Source organism: Oncorhynchus kisutch, linkage group LG13 (genome assembly GCF_002021735.2).
Source record: "Oncorhynchus kisutch isolate 150728-3 linkage group LG13, Okis_V2, whole genome shotgun sequence".
NCBI lineage: Eukaryota > Metazoa > Chordata > Actinopteri > Salmoniformes > Salmonidae > Oncorhynchus > Oncorhynchus kisutch.
In genome coordinates this window covers 49,225,935-49,249,787 of record NC_034186.2, presented here as the reverse complement: position 1 = coordinate 49,249,787, position 23,853 = coordinate 49,225,935, and the positions used below count along the sequence as shown (strand labels likewise).

The 23,853-nt window shown below is 44.8% G+C and overlaps 1 protein-coding gene across 2 annotated transcripts in view; it reads right to left on the bottom strand.

Moving 5' to 3' along the window:
• LOC109902241 (receptor-type tyrosine-protein phosphatase U) overlaps nt 1–23,853 on the bottom strand; it is a 326,293-nt gene that overhangs the window by 103,132 nt on the left and 199,308 nt on the right. For both annotated transcript variants that reach the window (XM_020498440.2, XM_031786469.1), the window contains exons 8-12: nt 20,099–20,416; nt 15,218–15,327; nt 13,219–13,420; nt 9,289–9,391; nt 8,392–8,665 (exon numbers count right to left, since the gene is read on the bottom strand). In XM_020498440.2, coding sequence (XP_020354029.1) covers nt 8,392–8,665; nt 9,289–9,391; nt 13,219–13,420; nt 15,218–15,327; nt 20,099–20,416 — 1,007 coding nt within the window. The remainder of the gene's footprint in view (nt 1–8,391; nt 8,666–9,288; nt 9,392–13,218; nt 13,421–15,217; nt 15,328–20,098; nt 20,417–23,853) is intronic.

Here is a 23,853-nt window from a genome sequence, read left to right as displayed (position 1 = left end):
TAGACTATGTACAGCTGCAGCGATCGGTTAGCTGCTCAGATAGCTGATGTTTGAAGTTGGTGAGGGAGATAAAAGTCTCCAACTTCAGCGATTTTTGCAATTCGTTCCAGTCACAGGCAGCAGAGTACTGGAACGAAAGGCGGCCAAATGAGGTGTTGGCTTTAGGGATGATCAGTGAGATACACCTGCTGGAGCGCGTGCTACGGATGGGTGTTGCCATCGTGACCAGTGAGCTGAGATAAGGCGGAGCTTTACCTAGCATAGACTTGTAGATGCCCTGGAGCCAGTGGGTCTGGCGACGAATATGTAGCGAGGGCCAGCCGACTAGAGCATACAAGTCGCAGTGGTGGGTGGTATAAGGTGCTTTAGTGACAAAACGGATGGCACTGTGATAGACTGCATCCAGTTTGCTGAGTAGAGTGTTGGAAGCCATTTTGTAGATGACATCGCCGAAGTCGAGGATCGGTAGGATAGTCAGTTTTACTAGGGTAAGCTTGGCGGCTTGAGTGAAGGAGGCTTTGTTGCGGAATAGAAAGCAGACTCTTGATTTGATTTTCGATTGGAGATGTTTGATATGAGTCTGGAAGGAGAGTTTGCAGTCTAGCCAGACACCTAGGTACTTATAGACGTCCACATATTCTAGGTCGGAACCATCCAGGGTGGTGATGCTAGTCGGGCATGCAGGTGCAGGCAGCGACCGGTTGAAAAGCATGCATTTGGTTTTACTAGCGTTTAAGAGCAGTTGGAGGCCACGGAAGGAGTGTTGTATGGCATTGAAGCTTGTTTGGAGGTTAGATAGCACAGTGTCCAAAGACGGGCCGAAAGTATATAGAATGGTGTCGTCTGCGTAGAGGTGGATCAGGGAATCGCCCGCAGCAAGAGCAACATCATTGATATACACAGAGAAAAGAGTCGGCCCGAGAATTGAACCCTGTGGCACCCCCATAGAGACTGCCAGAGGACCGGACAGCATGCCCTCCGATTTGACACACTGAACTCTCAAAGTAATTGGTGAACCAGGCAAGGCAGTCATCCGAAAAACTGAGGCTACTGAGTCTGCCGATAAGAATATGGTGATTGACAGAGTCGAAAGCCTTGGCAAGGTCGATGAAGACGGCTGCACAGTACTGTCTTTTATCGATGGCGGTTATGATGTCATTTAGTACCTTGAGTGTGGCTGAGGTGCACCCATGACCGGCTCGGAAACCAGATTGCACAGCGGAGAAGGTACGGTGGGATTCGAGATGGTCAGTGACCTGTTTGTTGACTTGGCTTTCGAAGACCTTAGATAGGCAGGGCAGGATGGATATAGGTCTGTAACAGTTTGGGTCCAGGGTGTCTCCCCCTTTGAAGAGGGGGATGACTGCGGCAGCTTTCCAATCCTTGGGGATCTCAGACGAGATGAAAGAGAGGTTGAACAGGCTGGTAATAGGGGTTGCGACAATGGTGGCAGATAGTTTCAGAAATAGAGGGTCCAGATTGTCAAGCCCAGCTGATTTGTACGGGTCCAGGTTTTGCAGCTCTTTCAGAACATCTGCTATCTGGATTTTGGTAAAGGAGAACCTGGAGAGGCTTGGGCGAGGAGCTGCGGGGGGGGCGGAGCTGTTGGCCGAGGTTGAAGTAGCCAGGCGGAAGGCATGGCCAGCCATTGAGAAATGCTTATTGAAGTTTTCGATAATCATGGATTTATCAGTGGTGACCGTGTTACCTAGCCTCAGTGCAGTGGGCAGCTGGGAGGAGGTGCTCTTGTTCTCCATGGACTTCACAGTGTCCCAGAACTTTTTGGAGTTGGAGCTACAGGATGCAAACTTCTGCCTGAAGAAGCTGGCCTTAGCTTTCCTGACTGACTGCGTGTATTGGTTCCGGACTTCCCTGAACAGTTGCATATCACGGGGACTATTCGATGCTATTGCAGTCCGCCACAGGATGTTTTTGTGCTGGTCGAGGGCAGTCAGGTCTGGGGTGAACCAAGGGCTGTATCTGTTCTTAGTTCTGCATTTTTTGAACGGAGCATGCTTATCTAAAATGGTGAGGAAGTTACTTTTAAAGAATGACCAGGCATCCTCAACTGACGGGATGAGGTCAATGTCCTTCCAGGATACCCGGGCCAGGTCGATTAGAAAGGCCTGCTCACAGAAGTGTTTTAGGGAGCGTTTGACAGTGATGAGGGGTGGTCGTTTGACTGCGGCTCCGTAGCGGATACAGGCAATGAGGCAGTGATCGCTGAGATCCTGGTTGAAGACAGCGGAGGTGTATTTGGAGGGCCAGTTGGTCAGGATGACGTCTATGAGGGTGCCCTTGTTTACAGAGTTAGGGTTGTACCTGGTGGGTTCCTTGATGATTTGTGTGACACAAGTAATCTTTCCAACAATTGTTTACAGACAGACTATTTAATTTATAATTCACTGTATCATCATTCCAGTGGGTCAACAGCTTGGGAAATTCCAGAAAATTGCATCATGGCTTTAGAAGTTTCTGAAATTGCTAATTGACACCATTTGAGTAAATTGTATATCCACAGTAAAACGAGTCCTATATCGACATAACCTGAAAGGCTGCTCAACAAGGAAGAATCCACTGCTCCAAAACCGCCATAAAAAAGCCAGACTACGGTTAGCAACTGTACATGGGGACAAAGATCATACTTTTTGGAGATATGTCTTCTGGTCTGATGAAACAAAAATAGAACTGTTTGGCCATAATGACCATCATTATGTTTGGAGGAAAAAGGGGGATGCTTGCAAGCCGAAGAACACCATCCCAACCGTGAAGCATGGGGGTGGCAGTACCATGTTGTGGGGGTGCTTTGCTGCAGGAGGGACTAGTGGACTTCGCAAAATAGATGGCCTCATGAGGGAGGAAAATTGTGTGCGTATATTGAAGTAACATCTCAAGACATCAGTCAGGAAGTTAAAGCTTGGTCACAAATTGGTCTTCCAAATGGACAATGACCCCAAGTATACTTCCAAAGTTGTGGCAAAATGGCTTAAGGACAACAAAGTCAAGGTATTGGAGTGGCCATTACTAAGCCCTGACCTCAATACTATAGAACATTTGTGGGCAGAACTGAAAAAGCGTGAGCGAGCAAGGAGGCCTACAAACCTGATTCAGTTACACCAGCTCTGTCAGGAGGAATGGGCCAAAATTCACCCAACTTATTGTGGGCAACTTGGGGAAGGCTACCCAAAACATTTGACCCAAGTTAACCAATGCTAACAAATACTAATTGAGTGTATGTAAACTTCTGATCCACTGAGAATGTGATGAAAGAAATAAAAGCTGAAATAAATCATTCTCAATACTATTATTCTGACATTTCACATTCTTAAAATAAATTGGTGATCCTAACTGACCAAAGACAGGGAATTTTTACTAGGATTAAATGTCAGGAATTGTGAAAAACTTTGTTTAAATGTATTTGGCTAAAGGTGTATGTAAACTTCTGACTTCAACTGTATATTTATTGATGGAACACGTCAAATTGGTTCGCTAGCTCAGAACAGATCACTTCAATATGGCTAGTTATTATCAAACTAACTTTCAGGGTGTCACACCTTGGTCTTAGTGTTTTGTGTTTTCGTTATATATTTGGTCAGGCCAGGGTGTGACAGGGGTTTATGTTGTTGTAATTCGTATTGGGGTTTGTAGTATTTGGGATCGCGGCTGATTAGGGGTGTTGTATAGGCTTGGCTGCCTGAGGCGGTTCTCAATCAGCAGTCAGGTGATTCTCGTTGCCTCTGATTGGGAACCGTATTTAGGTAGCCTGAGTTTCACTTTGTATTTCGTGGGTGATTGTTCCTGTCTTTGTGTAGTGTTCACCAGATAGGCTGTATTAGGTTTCACGTTCCGTTTGTTGTTTTTGTATTTATAAGTTATTTCATGTATCGTCATTCGTTTCATTAAAGACATGAGTAACCACCACGCTGCATTTCGGTCCGACTCTCTTTCAACAAACGAAGAACACCGTTACAGAATCACCCACCACACACGGACCGAGCAGCGTGGTAACAGGCAGCGACGGCAGGAACAGCGAAAGGAGGACGTAATGGACAGCAATGGCATGGAGTATACGACGTGGGAAGAAATCGACAGGTGGGCGGCAGACCCAGAGAGAATGCCTGAGCCCGCATGGGATTCGCTAGAGCAGTGCGAAGAAGGCTATAGGCGAATGGAGTTGGAGAAAAGAAAGACACGGCGGCGCAGAGCGAAGCCCGAAAAGCAGACCCAAAAATGTATTGGGGGGGGGGCTCAGAGGGAGAGTGGCTGAGTCGGGTGTCAGACCTGAGCCAACTCTCCCTGTTAATCATGAGGAGCAGCGATATAAGGACTTCTGGTCTTGGGAGATGATATTAGACGGAAGAGGACCCTGGGCTCAGCCTGGTGAATATCGCCGCCCCAAGGAGGAAGCAGAGGCAGCAGGAGATAGGAGCCGGCGATACGAGGGAACACGGTTGGCAAGGAAGCCCGAGAAGCAACCCAAAACAATTATTGGGGGGGGGGGGGCTTACAGGGAGTATGGCTAGGCCAGGTAGGAGACCTGCGCAAACTCCCTGTGCTTTCCGGTGGGCTAGAGAGACCGGGCAGACACTGTGTTATGCTATGGAGCGCACGGTGTTTCCAGTGTGGGTGCATAGCCCGGTACGGTTCATACCAGCCCTTCGTATTGGCCGGGCTAGAGTGGGCATCGAGCCAGGTAAGCTTGGGCAGGCTCGGTGCTCAAGAGCTCCAGTGCGCCTGCACGGTCCGGTCTATCCAGAGCCACCTCCACACACCAGTCCTCCGGTAGCAGCTCCCCGCACCAGGCTTCCTGTGCGTGTCCTCGCTCCAGTATCACCAGTGCCCGCACCACGCATCAGGCCTACAGTGCGCATCGCCTCTCCTGCTCTGTCGGAGTCTCCCGCCTGTTCAGCACAGCCAGAGCCTTCCTTCCCTCCTGCGCTGTCGGAGTCTCCCGCCTGTTCAGCGCAGCCAGCGTTTTCCTCCTCTCCTGCGCTGTCGGAGTCTCCCGCCTGTTCAGCGCAGCCAGCGGTTTCCTCCTCTCCTGCGCTGCCGGAGCCTCCTGCCTGTTTGAAGCAGCCTGAGCTGCCAGTCTGCAAGGAGCTGCCAGTCTGCAAGGAGCTGCCAGTCTGCAGGGAGCTGCCAGTCTGCAAGGAGCTGCCAGTCTGCAGGGAGCTGTCAGTCTGCATGAAGCAGCCAGAGCTGTCAGTCTGCATGAAGCAGCCAGAGCTCACAGTCTGCAAGGAGCTGCCAGTCTGCAGGGTGCTGTCAGCCTGCATGGAGCAGTTAGAGCTGTCAGTCTGCATGAAGCAGCCAGAGCTGTCAGTCTGCAAGGAGCTGCCAGTCTGCAAGGAGCTGCCAGTCTGCAAGGAGCTGTCAGTCTGCAAGGAGCTGTCAGCCTACATGGAGCAGTCAGAGCTGTCAGTCTGCATGAAGCAGCCAGAGCTGTCAGTCTGCAAGGAGCTGTCAGCCTGCATGGAGTAGTCAGAGCTGTCAGTCTGCAAGGAGCTGCCAGTCTGCAGGGAGCTGTCAGTCTGCAAGGAGCTGCCAGTCTGCAAGGAGCTGCCAGTCTGCAAGGAGCTGTCAGTCTGCAAGGAGCTGTCAGCCTGCATGGAGCAGTCAGAGCTGTCAGTCTGCAAGGAGCTGCCAGTCTGCAGGGAGCTGTCAGTCTGCAAGGAGCTGTCAGTCTGCAAGGAACTGCCAGTCTGCAAGGAGCTGTCAGAGCTGTCAGTCTGCATGAAGCAGCCAGAGCTGTCAGTCTGCAAGGAGCTGCCAGTCTGCAAGGAGCTGCCAGTCTGCAAGGAGCTGCCAGTCTGCAGGGAGCTGCCAGTCTGCAAGGAGCTGCCAGTCTGCAAGGAGCTGTCAGTCTGCAAGGAGCTGTCAGCCTGCATGGAGCAGTCAGAGCTGTCAGTCTGCAAGGAGCTGCCAGTCTGCAGGGAGCTGCCAGTCTGCAAGGAGCTGTCAGTCTGCAAGGAGCTGTCAGTCTGCAAGGAGCTGCCAGTCTGCAGGGTGCTGTCAGCCTGCATGGAGCAGTCAGAGCTGTCAGTCTGCATGAAGCAGCCAGAGCTGCCAGTCTGCAAGGAGCTGTCAGCCTGCATGGAGCAGTCAGAGCTGTCAGTCTGCATAGAGCAGCTAGATCCGCCAGTCAGCCATGATCTTCTAGATCTGCCAGTCAACCAGAATCTTCCAGATCAGCCTGTCAACCAGAATCTTCCAGATCAGCCTGTCAACCAGAATCTTCCAGATCTGCCAGTCAACCAGAATCTTCCAGATCAGCCTGTCAACCAGAATCTTCCAGATCAGCCTGTCAACCAGAATCTTCCAGATCTGCTAGTCAACCAGAATCTTCCAGATCTGCTAGTCAACCTGAATCTTCCAGATCTGCTAGTCAACCTGAATCTTCCAGATCCGCCAGCCAGCCAGGATCTACCGGAGCCTACTACCTACCTGAGCTTCATCTCAGTACTGGGCTTCCTCTCAGTACTGGGCTGCCCCTCTGTTCCGGGCTGCCCCTCTGTTCCGGGCTGCCCCTCTGTTCCGGGCTGCCCCTCAGTCCCGAGATGCCCCTCAGTCCCGAGATGCCCCTCAGTCCCGAGATGCCCCTCAGTCCCGAGATGCCCCTCAGTCCCGAGATGCCCCTCAGTCCCGAGATGCCCCTCAGTCACGAGATGCTCCTCAGTTCTCTGGGGTTCTGGGTGAGGACTATTAGGCCATGGTCGGCGGCGAGGGTGGATTATCCCAGGACGCGAAGGGGAGGAACTAGGACATTAATGAAGTGGGGTCCACGTCCCGAGCCGGAGCCGCCACCAATGACAGACGCCCACCCGGACCCTCCCTTTGGTTTTGAGGTGCGTCCGGGAGTCCGCACCTTGGGGGGGGGGGGGGGTTCTGTCACGCCTTGGTCTTAGTGTTTTGTGTTTTCGTTATATATTTGGTCAGGCCAGGGTGTGACAGGGGTTTATGTTGTTGTAATTCGTATTGGGGTTTGTAGTATTTGGGATCGCGGCTGATTAGGGGTGTTGTATAGGCTTGGCTGCCTGAGGCGGTTCTCAATCAGCAGTCAGGTGATTCTCGTTGCCTCTGATTGGGAACCGTATTTAGGTAGCCTGAGTTTCACTTTGTATTTCGTGGGTGATTGTTCCTGTCTTTGTGTAGTGTTCACCAGATAGGCTGTATTAGGTTTCACGTTCCGTTTGTTGTTTTTGTATTTATAAGTTATTTCATGTATCGTCATTCGTTTCATTAAAGACATGAGTAACCACCACGCTGCATTTCGGTCCGACTCTCTTTCAACAAACGAAGAACGCCGTTACACAGGGGATAAACTAGATGGCTATATCCAAATATTGTTTGATTTGCTTGCCATCTGTAGTGGTGATGACAGCAGTCCAACAGAAAACCATACATTTTTCAAACAACATCCGCTGTTAAACCATATTTCTCTGCTTCTTTTCTCTTTCATGACTTACAACCAGTTGTTTGCATCATTTCTTGTTTTGTTCCTTTTTTTGTGCTTTTAAATTATATTATTAGGCATTATTATTATCTTTATTATTTTTAAACTGGATTATTAGCATACATTATAAATTACATCACATTTACATTATATATACTGTATGTATGTATATATATATGTATGTATATATATGTATGTATATATATATATATATATATATATATAGAATAAAAAGTAAATAACTTCCCATTGTTCTCAGTATGGCTGACTTGAATAGTGTCTCCAATATCTTGCATTTGTTCCCAGATTTGCTTTGTTCTGCTACATTCTAATAATACGTGTTGAAGTGTCTCTTAATCAGTGCATGATGGCATTGGGCATTTTTTTGTTTTAACATAACATCTCCATTGGACTACTGCTCTCACCGGGAGCCGTCGCACTGAGATTAGCCACGCCGTATCTTTTACATTTTCTGACAAGTGATTTGCCCATGCCAAGCTCTTTCCAAAATCCTAATCTCTGATGAAGCAAGCTAAATGACAAGGCTAGCTATATGGATAGGACACCCTCACATATCTGAAAACAGTACATAATCAATTGATGTTATCTGATCATCAAAAGCACGAGTTACTTGTCGTATAACTCCGATCATAGAGCTAAATGTGGAATAATCGGAAATGTATAGTTCTGACTATGGTCTTCAAGAAGTGATGATATTAAAACCAAATAGTGATAACATTTATTTAAAAATGCCTTGAAACCCGCAGGTAGTTGTCAATGGTTTTAAACGAGCTGGGGGTCTCCCAGCAGCCAAATCAAATGCTCTAAGCCGTATTGTGATAATGACCTATTGCTTACCTACCCATACTCTCAGATCACCTAGGGACTACGGGTTGATCTAGAAATCAGCCACAGCCTTCTTCAAGTCCTGTACTCACCCCTCTGAAGTTGCTCATGGCCTGGAAGTAGACGAGGTAGCTCTTGCGGGGGTCCAGCGGGATGTTCCAGTAGCCATTGTAGGTGTGGTTGTCCCCCACGGTGAAGGGGCTGGCTTCAGGCAAGCTGCTGGGAAGCAGCTCGGCCGTGTAGTAGTTGGAGGTCCCTCTGGCCTGGGCCTCCCCATGGGACATGGGCAGAGGGTAACAGTCCTGAACCCCCAGCTCCCTCTTCACCTTCCTGCCACTCTCCTCCTCTACCACAACCTGGTACGTACTGGTGGAGAGAGAGATGTAAGATGTTTCTCATTAAGTTTGGTCATATAGGGGCATTGGCAAATAATATGTATGTGCTGTAAATGTGACATCAAAATGTCTATAAATCGAAATCAAATCAAAGTTTATTTGTCAAGTGCGCCGAATACAACAGTGAAATGCTTACTTACAGGCTCTAACCAATAGTGCAAAAAAGGTATTATGTGAACAATAGGTAAGTAAATAAATAACAGTAAAAAGACAGGCTATATACAGTAGCGAGGCTATGAAAGTAGCGAGGCTACATACCGGCTAGTCAGGCTGATTGAGGTAGTATGTACATGTAGATATGGTTAAAGTGACTAAGCATATATGATGAGAGAGTAGCAGTAGCGTAAAAAGAGGGATTGGCGGGTGGTGGGTGGCAGGACACAATGCAGATAGCCCGGTTAGCCAATGTGCGGGAGCACTGGTTGTTCGGACCAATTGAGGTAGTATGTACATGAATGTATAGTTAAAGTGACTATGCAGATATGATAAACAGAGAGTAGCAGCAGCATAAAAAGAGAGGTTGGGGGGGCACACAATGCAAATGCATATATTTATGTACATGCCTGTGTGTGTCTGTTGCTGTTGTGTTCTCACCTGACGGGTGCTCCCCTGCCCAGGGCGGGGCGAAGCAACACAGTGATCGTGCTCTCTGTTTCACTCAGAGGGGACAGCATGTCTCCATAGTCAAACATTGGAGCTGAGGAGGCAGAGCACAGGAGTACAGACAAAGTTATATTATATAGCAATTAGACTGACCTTGTAATAAACAAGATGATATACATACGCACACACAAACGCACTTATTCACATGCTCGCACACACACACATACATACTCTCACGCCACACACTCACACACACACGCAGACATACACATATGCACACAGACACATCCTTCATCAGTCCCCTTTAAAACCAGCTGAACTGTGTCTATCCACACATCCTATCTAATAAACATACAGGCTCTTTCCCTATTCTCTCATAAAAGGTCTGCAGCCCCATCGAATCTTGTGAGTCACTGTTCCCACAGAAATGTCCCTCCAGAATTTCCATCCGTTCTGGTTGTCTTGGATACCGAGTGCAATCAAAAGTCCTGGAAGTGGAGGACAAATAGTAGGAGCTTCTCATTTAAAGGGATTTGGCCAAAGCTGCGTTTCTCCCAGGAGATGCCTCCTGCACAGCGTGTCTTTAATATCCCTAGTCAATTAGTGAAGGGGAGGAAAGGTAAACTATTACGGAGAAATGAATGATTATGGTATAAAGAAATAGGATTTGGAAAATTGCAGATAGCTTAAAAAGCTGCCTTCAATTAAAGTGAGGTGTTTAATAAGTGTTTATTTTATTCACACGTAACAAAAGCTCTAGCGTGTTACAAAGAGTGAGTTGTTTGATGTCAGTAAGGTGTTGATCGGTTGGGAGTAGGTTTTGAGGGGGTTTATTGGAGTAAGTTCAATGGAGATAAAGTAAACATTTGCTTGAGGGTTGGTACAGTTCAGTGTGTGCTCTGTGGTAGTTCAATCTGGAAGACTGCAGAAGGCAGGCTCCTTCGCTGTCTTAGTAGGGATGCTAAGCTAGTTGTCAATGTAGCAATGAGTGATGTTCCGGACAAGTGAATGTTCTGTACTGTAGGCCATTCAAGGGGGTATGGAGGGGGAGGATGACACATAATGGCTTTTGGACTCTCTCTATGGCCATGTACCAGCAGGTCCCTGTCTGACATACAGCCACCAAAGAGTGATTCAGCTGTAAATCTATAATTAAAGAACTCTTAGTACTCTCCTTTGCATGGAGACACACTCATACACCCACTGAGAGAGAGAGAGAGAGAGAGAGAGAGAGAGAGAGAGAGAGAGAGAGAGAGAGAGAGAGAGAGAGAGAGAGAGAGAGAGAGAGAGAGAGAGAAAAGCATTGAGGTTTCCTCTGAGGTGTTTTTATTCCTGCCTTTTTACACAGGTAAACATGCATCATTAAAAGTGAATGGAACACCAGGGATGGATTTCCTTCTTCAGTAATAAGCTCAGAGTCTGTCTCTCTCTCAGCTGGGAGATGCTGCATGGTCCCATGAAGATAGCACTGCATCTATCCTTACACATAACAACCGCTGTTTCCTCTCTGCTGTTTGTGCTTTGTTGTGTGCGATGAAAGGGTGTCAATCCTTTTGAGAGGATGGGAGAGGTAGTACTTCTATTCTTGGAGGAGTTGTTTTGCCACTGCAAGAGGATAAAGCAACTGAGGTTGAAAGTAAAATTTCCGACCCTGATAATAGCACAGAGTGAGTGAAACCTACTATAGCTAGCTACACAACTGCACAAGCACAGACAGTCTTCAGTGATATACCTCGGATAGAGAGACTGCAGTATTGGGAATCTATGAAATTGATAAGAGACATACACCATATAGAAGAGGACATGACATTGGTATATTTTCCTCTGATGGATACAAAGGAATGAATTAGTCTATCTCACAACATTCACTTGAGACCCAGAGGAGTTGTGATTACAACAGACATACACTACATGACCAAAAGTATGTGGAAACCTGCTCATCGAACATGTCATTCCAATATCATGGGCATTAATATGTAGTTGGTCCCCCTTTTGCTGCTTTATTAACAGCCTCTACTCTTCTGGGAAAACCTTCCAATAGATGTTGGAACATTGCTGTGGGGACTTGCTTCCATTCAGCCATGAGCATCAGTGAGGTCAGATACTGATGTTGGGTGATTAGGCCTGGCTGGCAGTTGGTGTTCCAATTCTTCCCAAAGGTGTTTGATGGGGTTGAGGTCAGGGCTCTGTGCAGGCCAGTCAAGTTCTTCCACACCAATCTCGACAAACCATTTCTGTATGGACCTCACTTTGTGCACAGGGGCATTGTCATGCTGAACCAGGAAAGGGCCTTCCCCAAACTGCTGCCACAAAGTTGGAAGCGGAGAATCTACTAGAATGTCATTGTATGCTGTAGTGTTAAGATTTCCCTTCACTGGAACTAAGGGGCCTGAACCATGATAACAGCCCCAGACCATTATTCCTCCTCCACCAAACTTTGCAGTTGGCATTCGGGCAGGTAGCGGTCTCCTGGCATCTGCCAAACCCAGATTTGTCAGTCGGAATGCCTAATGGTGTGTTCTAAATTCTCTTATGAATGTATTGCAATGTTTTTAAAATTGTATAACTGCCTTCATTTTGCCGGACCCCAGGAAGAGTAGCTACTGCCTTAGCTGCAGCCACTCCTGCAGTGTGTTGGTTGTGTGCTTAGAGTCGTTGTTCTGTTGGAAGGTGAACCTTTGCACCAGTCTGAGATCCTGAGCGTTCTGGAGCAGGTTTTCATCAAGGGTCTCTCTGTACTTTGCTCCATTCATCTTTCCCTTGATCCTGACTAGTCTCCCAGTCCCCGTCACTGAAAAACATCCCCAGAGCATAAGGCTGCCACAACCATGCTTCACCTTAGGGACATTGCCAGGTTTCCTCCAGATGTGACATTTAGCATTCAGGCCAAAGAGTTCAATATTGGTTTCATCAAACCAGTTAATCTTGTTTCTCATGGTCTGAGAGTCCTTTGGTGGAGTTCTGCAGAGATGGTTGCCCTTCTGGAAAGTTCTCCCATTTCCACAGAGGAACTCTGGAGCTCTGTCAGAGTGACTATCGGGTCCTTCGTAACCTCCCTAAGCAAGGCCCTTCTCCCCCAATTGCTCAGTTTGGCCGGGTGGCCAGCTCTAGGAAGGTTCCAAACTTCTTCCATTAAGAATGATGGAGGCCACTGTCTTCTTGGGGACCTTCAATGCTGCATAAATGTTTTGGTACCCTTCACCAGATCTGTGCCTCGACACAATCCTGTCTTGGAGCTCTACGCACAATTCCTTCGACCTCATGGCTTGGTTTTTGCTCTGACATGCATTGTTGACTGTGGGAACTTATATAGACAGGTGTGTGCCCTTCCAAATGATGTCCAATCAATTTAATTTACCACAGGTAGATTCCCATCAAGTTGTAGAAACATCTCTGATCAATAGAAACAGGATGCATCTGAGCAAAAAATGTTGGCTCATTGCAAAGGGTCTGCATACTTATGTAAGTAAGATATGTCTGTTTCTTATATTTAATACATTTGCAAACATTTCTTAAAACCTGTTTCCGATTGTCATTGTGTGGTATTGTCTGTAGATTGATGAGGAAAAAATATATTTCATACATTTTTGAATAAGGCTGGGAAGGGGTCTGAATACTTTCCGAATGCAGTGTAAATGCGGGAGCAGGTAGCCTAGTGGTTAGAGCGTTGGGCCAGTAACCGAAAGCTGACAAGATACGAATCTGTCGTTGAACAAGTCAGTTAACCCACTGTTCCCCGGTAGGCCGTCATTGTAAATAAGAATTTGTTCTTAACTGACTTGCCTAGTAAAATAAAGGTTAGAAACTGCCTTAATGTTGCTGGACCCAAGGGATCCTCAATAAATACAAATGCAAATGGATAGACAAACATTCAAGTGTGAACACATACACCTGCAGTTGTACACACACATCGACACTCACCAGAAATGTTGGTGGTAATCTCAGTTAGGGCGGTCTGGCCGAAGCCCTTGGTTGTGCGAGCACGGACAGAAATCAGATATGTGGTGCCAGGGTGAAGGTTGGAGAACATGTGATAGGTCTCGTTCCTCAGCTTCAACACTGTTCTCCTAGGTCCTGGCACATTGATGCCTGGGTCAGACGACTCAATGCTCTGATAGCTGATCTGTGGACAGATAAATACAAAAAAAGACACCAGAATGATTCATATAGCAATTATTTCTGAGAACAGGAGTTATTTACTTTGTGGAGCAACTACCTTTTAACTTTTGTTCAACTGATTTTCTCTGAGGATTCACATCTGACTTTGAAAATTGTGCTTCTGCTCTAAGTCAATGTACTGATTGGTAATGTTGCTTTTCAAATCAAATTGTATTAATCACATGCTCAGTAAACAACACGGTGTGTACAATGCAGAGAGTAAGAAAATAGAGAAATAATAGAAAAGTAAAACATGTAATAATAAAAGTAATAATAGTATATAAGTATATAACTTGGCTACACTGAGTCGATGTGCAGGGGTACAAGGTAATTGAGGTAGACATATGTACATATAACTAGAAATAAAGTGACAGAAATAGTAGCAGCAGGAAATGTGATCCAGTCCAGTGTAATGCTGTTATTTTTTCATGAAAGTAGAATCATTATCAAACCGTTATTGTTTTGTGTGTTTACAGATTTCCCAACAATAACAATAACAAGATGTTAATGATTTTGTTTGGCTTGCTCATCCATTCATAATGGTCAAGCCTGAAGGACATTCATGCTAATATGGAAATGTGTTCTGTGTGAAATATTGATGCTGTTGGAAGCAATTTTTTCCCCACCCAGTCAAACTGTCTTATGGGATTCCACCCATGTGGCGTCAGAGAGTAATGTAAAAACTGGGAATGTTAAATAACACAGACACGCCTTGCTTCCCACTGACTTGAACCAAACTATTGACTATGCAGATTATTTTAAGAGCACGATATGCCCATGCAGGCGTGGTAACTGTGAAGATAGCCAATGACTGTACACAGTGCACACAGAGACCTATGTGTTCCTCATAAAAAAGCCAACATAAAAGCCGATAATAGCCTTCAGAAAGAGCAAAGAGGACCAAGGAGGGGCTTGTGAGGCTGGAGTTATGGCGATTGATGGGCTCAGGGAGACTGGTCAAAGCTTTAATGGGAGAGAAATTAAGAGGATTCCTTCTGCGGCTCTGTCTAAAGCTCTCTTTGTCAGCTCAGAGAGATCAGGATGTTACTGGAAGAAAATCCATCCACTTTATATGTCAAACCACAAATCCCATTTAATAATATCCTCCTTGAGATGACATTGAAAGAGAGAGGGCTGAGCCCCTACCATAGGTGAAGACAAAATTAGCATGAATAAATTAGTGCTAATAAATGAGGGTGAAAAATGTGATGATGCATGGCAGTGCTACAGTATATGCTGATAAATATTTTTCTTAACTTCTCTTGGTGACAATGTGCCAGACTACTTGCTAGCTCTAGATGTACTGTTAGATGAGCGGAGAGAAACAGAGAGCACTCTGGGGATGGACTATGAGCTTGTAAAAAAATGCCATACACAACCACACATATATAGAGGCTGATATGTACTGTAGCTTCTGCCTGTATTCTTAACGTCAAACAGCTGTGTTGTGTCTATTACGTCAATTGACAGCCACCTGCTATTGTTCTGTCCTTGTTTCTAACTCTCTGTTTGAAAAGTTCTGTGACATTTCTCTCCTAGAACTTACCTGTGCTAATCAATGCCTGTGACACTGCTCTTGCTGACCTAAACTACACCAATCAATTACTACAATTTATGAGGGTCAATTTTGGGAGGAGATGTTTAGAGGAAGATGATTGGAGGGCATCGAGCAGAGTGGGAAGCATCCTTATCTTTCTGTACAGCACTTTGAGATATCAGCTGATGTAAGAAGGGATATATAAAAAGATTTGATTTGATTTACCTCGTATTGGGTGATGAGACCATTGGGTTCCACTGGCTCCTCCCACTTGAGGAAGATCATGTCTTCCAGGGGGGTGAAGGTCAGCGATTCAGGGGTGATGCCACCGGGAACTATGGGAAACAAGCAACATGTCAGGCAATTGAAGCTGTAAAATCATGGCAAGTATCTCATAATGTCAATATCATATTCAGTGGTCAATGTCACTGAGTCCCTCTTACAATGTTAGCCTTAGAACTGAGAATTCTGCATCATGCAGGACATAAAGGACTATTTTGTGTCAGTCAGAGAGTGTACAAGCAAAGAGAATAGGAGATGATTGATGGATATAAAACCACTGAAGTAGAGCATTATCAAGTGCTTATAATCAATTCAGACTGATCAGGTTTGTACTATCATCATGAGGGTGAGGTTCATATTACATGATATAGAGATCCCGAAATACATTTATTTGAGTACAGAGTCTGACATGAAGACTATTGTAGCTCTGCTGGAGTCACTTTTATTGATAACTTTGACACCTTCTGGAAACAGAAGATACTCTTCAGGAATGATTGCGTCCATCCAAATCATCTTGGCTCCTGGACTCTGTCTACACATTTCAAGGTTGCATTGAAACAATGACTAGCAAATGATCCAAGACCAGCTCAGTTAATCCCTACCATTGTGACAATGAGTCATCACAACGCTGCATCAAATGTACATGATCTTAGGGGCATTGGCAAACACAATGTAAGTAATTTAATGTATGTACCGCTAATTGCACTGAATACATCTGTTCATCCTACAGCTATTGTAAGCAGTAATCATGAGCCTATAAACCAGAGTTACACTTTTAGCACTGTGGCGGTGTGCAATAGTAGGAAGACCTCAGCTCCAATGTAAATAAGGTAAGTCTACCTCTGATAAGCTTCCCAGTAAAGCATTAAAACAATCAAGCAACCCAGAAAAGTGCTAAAATTAACCCATTTTAACATATGTAGAATAAGAAACAAGGTTCATGAAGTCAATAACTTGCTTGTAAACAGATGACATTCATATTCTGACTATCTCTGAAACTCATTTAGATGATACATTTGATGATACAGTGGTAGCAATACATGGTTATAACATCTACCGAAAAGACAGAAATGCCAACGGAGGCAGTGTTGCGGTCTATATTCAGAACCACTTTCCTGTAAAGCTTAGAGACGATCTAATGTTAAATACTGTTGAAGTAATATGGCTACAGGTTCATCTGCCTCACCTAAATCCCATTCTTGTGGTAAGCTGCTATAGACCACCAAGTGCTAACAGTCGGTATCTGGATAATATATGTGAAATGCTTGATAATGTATGTGATATAAACAGATAAGTATATTTTCTGGGTGATTGAAATATTGACTTGCTATCATCAAGATGCCCACTCGGGAAAAAACTTTAAACTGTAACCAGTGCCTTCAACCTGGATCAGGTTGTCAGTCAACATACCAGAATAGTTACAGACAGCATAGGAATTAAATCATCAACATGTATTGATCACATCTTTTACTAACGCTGCAGATAATAGCCATATCTAGGAAAAACACATTTCCAAAGTCGTGGCCTAATATAGTGTATAAGAGGTCATATAACACCTTTTGTAGTGATTCTTATGTTGATGATGTAAATAATATTTGCTGGTCTGTGGTGTGTAATGAGGAGCAACCAGACGCTGCACTTGACACATTTATGAAACTACTTATTCCAGTTACTAATAAGCACACAACCATTAATAAAATGACTGTAAAAACTGTTAAATCCCCTTGAATTGATGAGGATTTGAAAAATTGTATGGTTGAGAGGGATGAGGCAAAAGGTACGGCAATTAAGTCTGGCAGCCCAACTGATTGGCTAACGTACTGCAAATTGAGAAATCAATCACTAAACGATATAAAAATAAAAATAGACTACACTATGAAGCAAAGATAAATGATATAAAGAATGACAGTAAAAAGCTTTGGGGCACCTTCAATGACATTTTGGGGAAAAAAGCCAAGTCGGTACAAAGCCCACTGATATTGCAAACTACTTGATTTTTTTCATTGGCAAGATAAGCAAACTTAGGGATGACATGCCAGCAACAAACACTTACATGACACATCCAAGTATATTGGACAAAATCATGAAATTTACGAATTCCAAAAAGTCAGTGTGGAAGAGGTGAAAAAAGTATTGTTGTCTATCAACAATGGAAAATTACTGAGGATAATAGAAGACGATATTGCCACTCCTATTTGCCACATCTTCAATGTAAGCCTACTAGAGAGCATGTGCCCTCAGGCCTGGAGGGAAGCTAAAGTCATTCCACTACCCAAGAATAGTAAAGCCCCCTTTACTGGCTCAAATAGCCGACCAATCAGCCTGTTACCAAACCTTTAGTAAACTTCTGGGGAAAAATGGTGTTTGACCAGATACAATGCTATTTTACAGTAAACAAATTGACAACAGAATTTCAGCATGCTTATAGGGAAGGACACTCAACAAGCACAGCACTTACACAAATGACTTATGATTGACTGAGAGAAATTGATGATAAAATTATTGTGGGGGCTGTCTTGTTAGACTTCAGTGCAGCTTTTGACATTATTGATCATAGTCTGCTGCTGGAAAACGTATGTGTTATGGCTTTACACCCTCGGCTATAATGTGGATAAATAGTTATCTGTCTAAAAGAACACAAAGGGTGTTCATTAATAGAAGCCTCTCCAATATAATCCAGGTAGAATCAGGAATTGCCCAGGGCAGCTGTCTAGGCTCCTTACTTTTTTCAATCTTTACTAACGACATGCCACTGACTGAGTAAAGTCAGAGTTTCTATGTACGTGGATGACTCAACACTATACACGTCAGCTACTACAGCAACTGAAATGACTGCAACACTCAACAAAGAGCTGTAGTTAGTTTCAAAGTGGGTGGCAAGGAATAAGTTAGCCCTAAATATTTATAAAACTAAAAGCACAGTATTTGGAACAAAACACTCACTAACCCTAAACCTCAACTAAATCTTGTAATAAATAATGTGGAAATTGAGCTGTTGAGATGACTAAACTGCTTGGAGTAACACTAGATTGTAAACTGTCATGGTCAAAACATATTGATGCAGTTGTAGCTAAGATGTGGAGAAGTCTCTCCATAATAAAGCGATGCTCTGCATTCTTAACAACACTATCAACAAGGCAGGTCCTACAGGCCCTAGTTTTGTCGCACCTTGACTACTGTTCAGACGTGTGGTCAGGTGCCACAAAAAAGGACTTTTGCAAAATTGCAATTGGCTCAGAACAGGGCATCACGGCTGGCCCTTGGATGTACACAGAGAGCTAATATTAGGGATGTCAATCTCTCCTGGCTGAAAGTGGAGGAGAGATTGACTTCATCACTACTTACTACATAGAGCCATGACTAAATGGAACTATCCCCATTGATGCAAGCAGTAAAATTACATTTAAAAAACAGATTAAAAAAACACCTTGTGAAGCAACACAAACATTGGCACACGCACACGCGCAGGCACGCACACACACACACACACACACACACACACACACGGAAGTAGTACTGTAGATATGTGGTAATGGTGGAGTAGGGGCCTGAGGGCACACATTGTGTTGTGAAATCTGTGAATGTATTGTAATGTTTTAAAATTGTATAAACTGCCTTAATTTCGCTGGAGCCCAGGAAGTATAGCTGCTGCTCTGGCAGCAGCTAATGGAATCCGTAATAAATACAAATACAAATATAATTATTGTACTATAGTGGACAGGGCATTTCTATTGTACCATGAGTCTTATGCCTTCAACATATCAAAATACCTCCATGAAATAGTGGTGATTAAATGCATCCTCAGCTGATGGCCAGTGATGACATTCCTTAGTATAAATGCTGAATGCTGTTAAAAGTCTGTCTGGCCTGGACACCAGGGGAAGCCTGGCCTATACACATCCCTATAAAAAACAAAGCTAACTGTTTTGATAGTATCCTCTGGTGCACTGTGGTTTTCTATTCCAGACCACAATCCCCATTAGTCTCTCTCCCTCATTCTCATTCGCTCTCTCACACACTTTTTTTCTTTCTCCCTTTGGTGTGAAAACAGTGTGTTCGTTTAGTTTCTTTTTAATGGAAAAATACATTTGATCTTCAGCCAGGCATCTGCAATGCACAGAGGCTGTTGGCTGCCTTGGCTCAAAAGGAATATATTGAGAGATATGGGGGAAAATCCGTTCTCTCTGGCTTCATTTTCATTTGAGAAATGAGATGGATCCTTTGGTATGCTGATGCAGCCTCTTGGAGATGGTCACAATGCTTTTATTCTAGTCTACTGAGACACAACCGCATGGGACAGGAGACAAATCATGATAGTTATGAATCCCTTCAATCAAACTGTAGCTACTGATGTTGACTGACCCAGTGTTATCAATCCCAACTGTATAGATAGCTAGATTTTTTTCCCCATTTTTCCCAGCATTATTTTTGTTAATTTGTTAACACAAATATGAATTTAGAGCAGAGATAATACCCTCTGGAGAAAGGTTTTGGATGACTCCCTAGGTACTTTCGGTTATTTTGATCACCAAAGTGATCCCTGAACAGTCTGTCACTAAAACAGCCAAGTGTTTCTTACAGGTCTCTGGGAAGAAGGGATTGAGAAGGTAGACAGCCATGCGAGGAGGTTGGAAAGCAGCCAATTAGGGCACTCTAACACAAGACGGTTCCGATCATTCTACTTCCTCTGAAAATGTGCCCTGTACGTATCAGTTCCTTTTTATGTCTCAAACATTCTCCCATGTTATTCTGGTTTCTATGAATAGGTACCCTGTATGAGCTCCTACGTACAGTATATGTCTCCAACATTCTCCCATCACTTACTGTCCTCTTCAGTCTGGAAGGTGACCTCCCGACCCTCCTTCTTGCCCTCAGGGTTGGCGAGCGCCAAACGGACCTGGATGGAGTGGTAGGCCGGCAGGTCACGCAGGGTGAAGCGTGAGGCATTGTGCTCAACCGCCAGGCACTCACGCACAGTAGTGTTGTGCCCACCGCCGCCCCCTGCAGTGGCATAGCGGTAGCACAGGGACACAGAGTAGGTGTGGCAGCGGGTCAAGTTGTAGGCCAGAGTCTCCCACTGCAGGGTCAGCTGCCTGGACTGGATCTCTGAGGCTGTGAGACTTCGCAAGGCCCGTGTGGGTTCTAATAAAGAGGGAAGGCAGGAGGAAGGGAGGGAAAGGAAGAGAGAGAAGGCAATGTTATCAACTAGGTCCAGGTCTTCTTTTGAAAAACATGTTTTTATCTCAAGAGACTAACCTGGTTAAATAAAGCTTAAATAAAAACTGTTTAAACACAGTGTAAATTACGAAATCCTCCAGTTATATTTATTGCTAGGTCATTTTGGATAGGCTGCTTCTTTTTAGATGTCACCCAGTTACTTCTGGTCACTGCTGGGTTTGGGGTCAACACTGTTTCTTTTGACTCAAGCAGAGAGAACTAAAGCCTTGTCTTTCTATTCCTCCCTCGGGAGAGACAGCTAGAGGGATACAGAGGTACTGAGAAGCCTCTGTGCCTTCAAGCACAAGCCAGTCAGTGTTGCAGTAAGAGTTCAGGCTACAGGGGTGAGCCAAGGCCAATCTCAGCAACACACAACCAATGGAGGCATTTGTCACAGCCCATTATTGATGCCTTTTTGTCAAACAGTATTCCACATAATGTATTGTATTGCTTTGTTCTTTAAATAGGGATTCGTGACTAATGGCGGAGGAGAGTGAGAGTGGCAGAGGAGATATGGAGCGGAGGGCTCAGCAGTGAGAAGAGTAAGGTTATACCAGCCAACGTCTTCATTCCTGCACTGACTATCACACTCAAAGGGATTCTTCTCTTACTGCAGCTATTTGTGCTGAGAACTAAAACAATGGAGCTAATGCATCGATAAGCGATGGGACGTTTAAAGGAACAAAGGCAGTAATCAAAGGAGATGGATTTCAAAGGTGCTCTCTCTAAATACGCAAGGACACATACGAGCACAAACAGGCACATGCACACACACTAACTCACCACTCAAAAGGGCATCTCTTCCTTGCGGATATTTATCTCTGTATCCCTTTCTATTCGTTATATCTCTCCCTGAAGTTTATCCATTTATCCCTTACTATTCATTATCTTTCTCACTGAAGCAGAATTTCATGATACTGGCAATCTAAACTTAAGCCTCTCCACAGTCACCTGTTTACTTTCCAAATGTTTATTTTTTTGCATTTCGGTCTAGAAGGAAGCATGACCACTGCATTGTTCTGGACATTAGTTTGTGATAGCAGAAAAATATGTGGGCTGGGTAATCAAGTATTGGTACATTAGACGTGGCAGGAAATGTTTGAACAATTGTTCAATTTGATTGAGGATTGTCTTTATGGTATAATTGATAGTCGACACAGTCTCAAAGCTAAATAAAGAGGGGCTTTAAACTGACGAACTGAAGAAAAATCACAGAAGAGGCCAGTGTGCCCATTGTGGATTTTCATCAAACTTGATTTTTGTGCCAACACCCTTCCTCTTGCCCAGTCTATTTGCCTGCATGCCACGCTCGACTGTGTGCAACGCACACTCCCTGGCAGCCTTCGGAGAGGGGTTTCAGTATCCCCAACATGGCCCAGAGTGACATGCTTATTCCTCACGTTATAGAAGTGAGAGGAAAAGAAGGGGAGAGCTTCTGGTTTATTACCCCCACTAATACTGATCCATGGGATTAACTGTGGACAGGGTTATCCTTGGCCTGGGTTGGTGCTAAGCTGTGGAGGGAGTCTGTGGAGACTTAACCACAGGTGAGATGGGAGATGAAGGAGGAATGAAGCAAGATGCAATCACTGACAGAGAGGCCTGACATGATGGGCGAGGAAGACGAGCTGTGAAAGGCATGAGCACTCTCTGTAATGTTCCTAATTTTAGTCAGGCACCGGCATGAAGCCCCTCGCTCAGCAGAGAGGTTTGGTGGCAGGGGGCTCTCCAGAAGGCTCAGTGACCTAGAAGCAGGTGGAAGCCTATTAACGTGGTTTGGAAATAACTTGTCTCCTCTGTGATTTACTTGAGGGGCTTAGAGCTATAATAATGCAGCCCTGCTGATAATCACAGTGATGGCTCATCAAGCACACCTGGCTGGCCATCAGAGGCGGGCGGAGACCATGTTCTTATTCACGGCCATTAGTTTTACAGCACTCACAGGAGGACGTCCGGGCTACACTACATAGGTCAGAGCAAGCCAGGAAGAGATGAGTTATTCACACGGAACAGCAGAACATACCCAGTCCATGGCTGGCTTCTCTCTTTGGAGAAGAAATTCACTTTAGTCAGAATAACACCCAGAGGGTCCAAGCCTCCAATCTGTTCACTCTGGTAACTAGCACACTCCCAGAGATACCCACTGTGGCCAGACCATATATTTCCTTATGCTTAGACCTAAGCAGCCCAACAAAGGTGAGGAGGATCATAATGCAATGATGAAGTGTGGGGTCAGTGTGGGATCTGGACCAGATGGTCTGGGGGACAGGGGTCAAAGGAACTCAAGGGTGTCCAGGTGGTGATTAGAGAATCATGGAGGGTGGACCTGGTGATGGATGAGGAGTATGTGAAGGTGTGTGAATCAGGATGAGGCCACCAACAGAACAAACAAGTAGACACAACAACCTAACCCGTATGTTGTGAAAACAACAGCTTGGGAAATTACAGGGCAAGAGGTCAGGCTTTGATATCTGAGACAGTTATTTGGAGTCACTATCGGTATGCACATTATACAGAGGAAAAAAACATGACAGACAGGATACAATGGTGCCACTAAAATACATTTACATTAGAACAGTGTGTGCATCCTCTTACTTCACAACTATAACATTCCCTCTCCTCTTTCCCTCTCGATCTCTTTGAAATAGAGAGGGAAATATAAAATATATTTTTGAGTGAGAGCTGGCTCTGGGCTCTCTCTATTTTACTGTCTGTGGCTATTGGGAAATGGAGTGTGCTTAATGTGTCATCAGAGAGAGGACATGGAGGCTATAGTTGGTGGAACAGGGAGGGGGGGGTGTGAGAGATGGTTTGTGGTGGGAAGAGATCGCTGTGCATATTAGACTGATGACTGTAGAAGACATGGGACAAATGCCCACAGGAAATAGGCATTCATTTTGTGGTTGAGTGTCTGTGCGTGTGTGTGTTAGTTGTTTTCTTGCAGCACAAATTATATTTTTACAAAGACCACCTCTCAATCTCAGAGAGATTTCAGTCTGGAATACAATTTTTCCACATTATCGCCACAGTCCACGGTCTGTTATTCCACAATATAATGAGCAATTACTCTGAGATTAAATAAAGTCTGAGCATCTAGCTGTTGTGCATATGTACTTTGAATAGTATTAAGAAATATTCTCTCTAAAATGACCAAAAAATATGAGGAGAGTTTCTGAATTTTCGGAGGAAAAATCCACAAAGGAAGCAAACAGCTTGTAGAGTGATACATTTCCCTCTATTTATCAAGACTAGAAACATACCAAGACCAAGAAAACTAGAATGATCTTACAATAAAAATTGCAAATAATTTCAAAAGGTATGTGGCTTTAAAAGTATGATATGGTATGGTAAGATTTTATCAA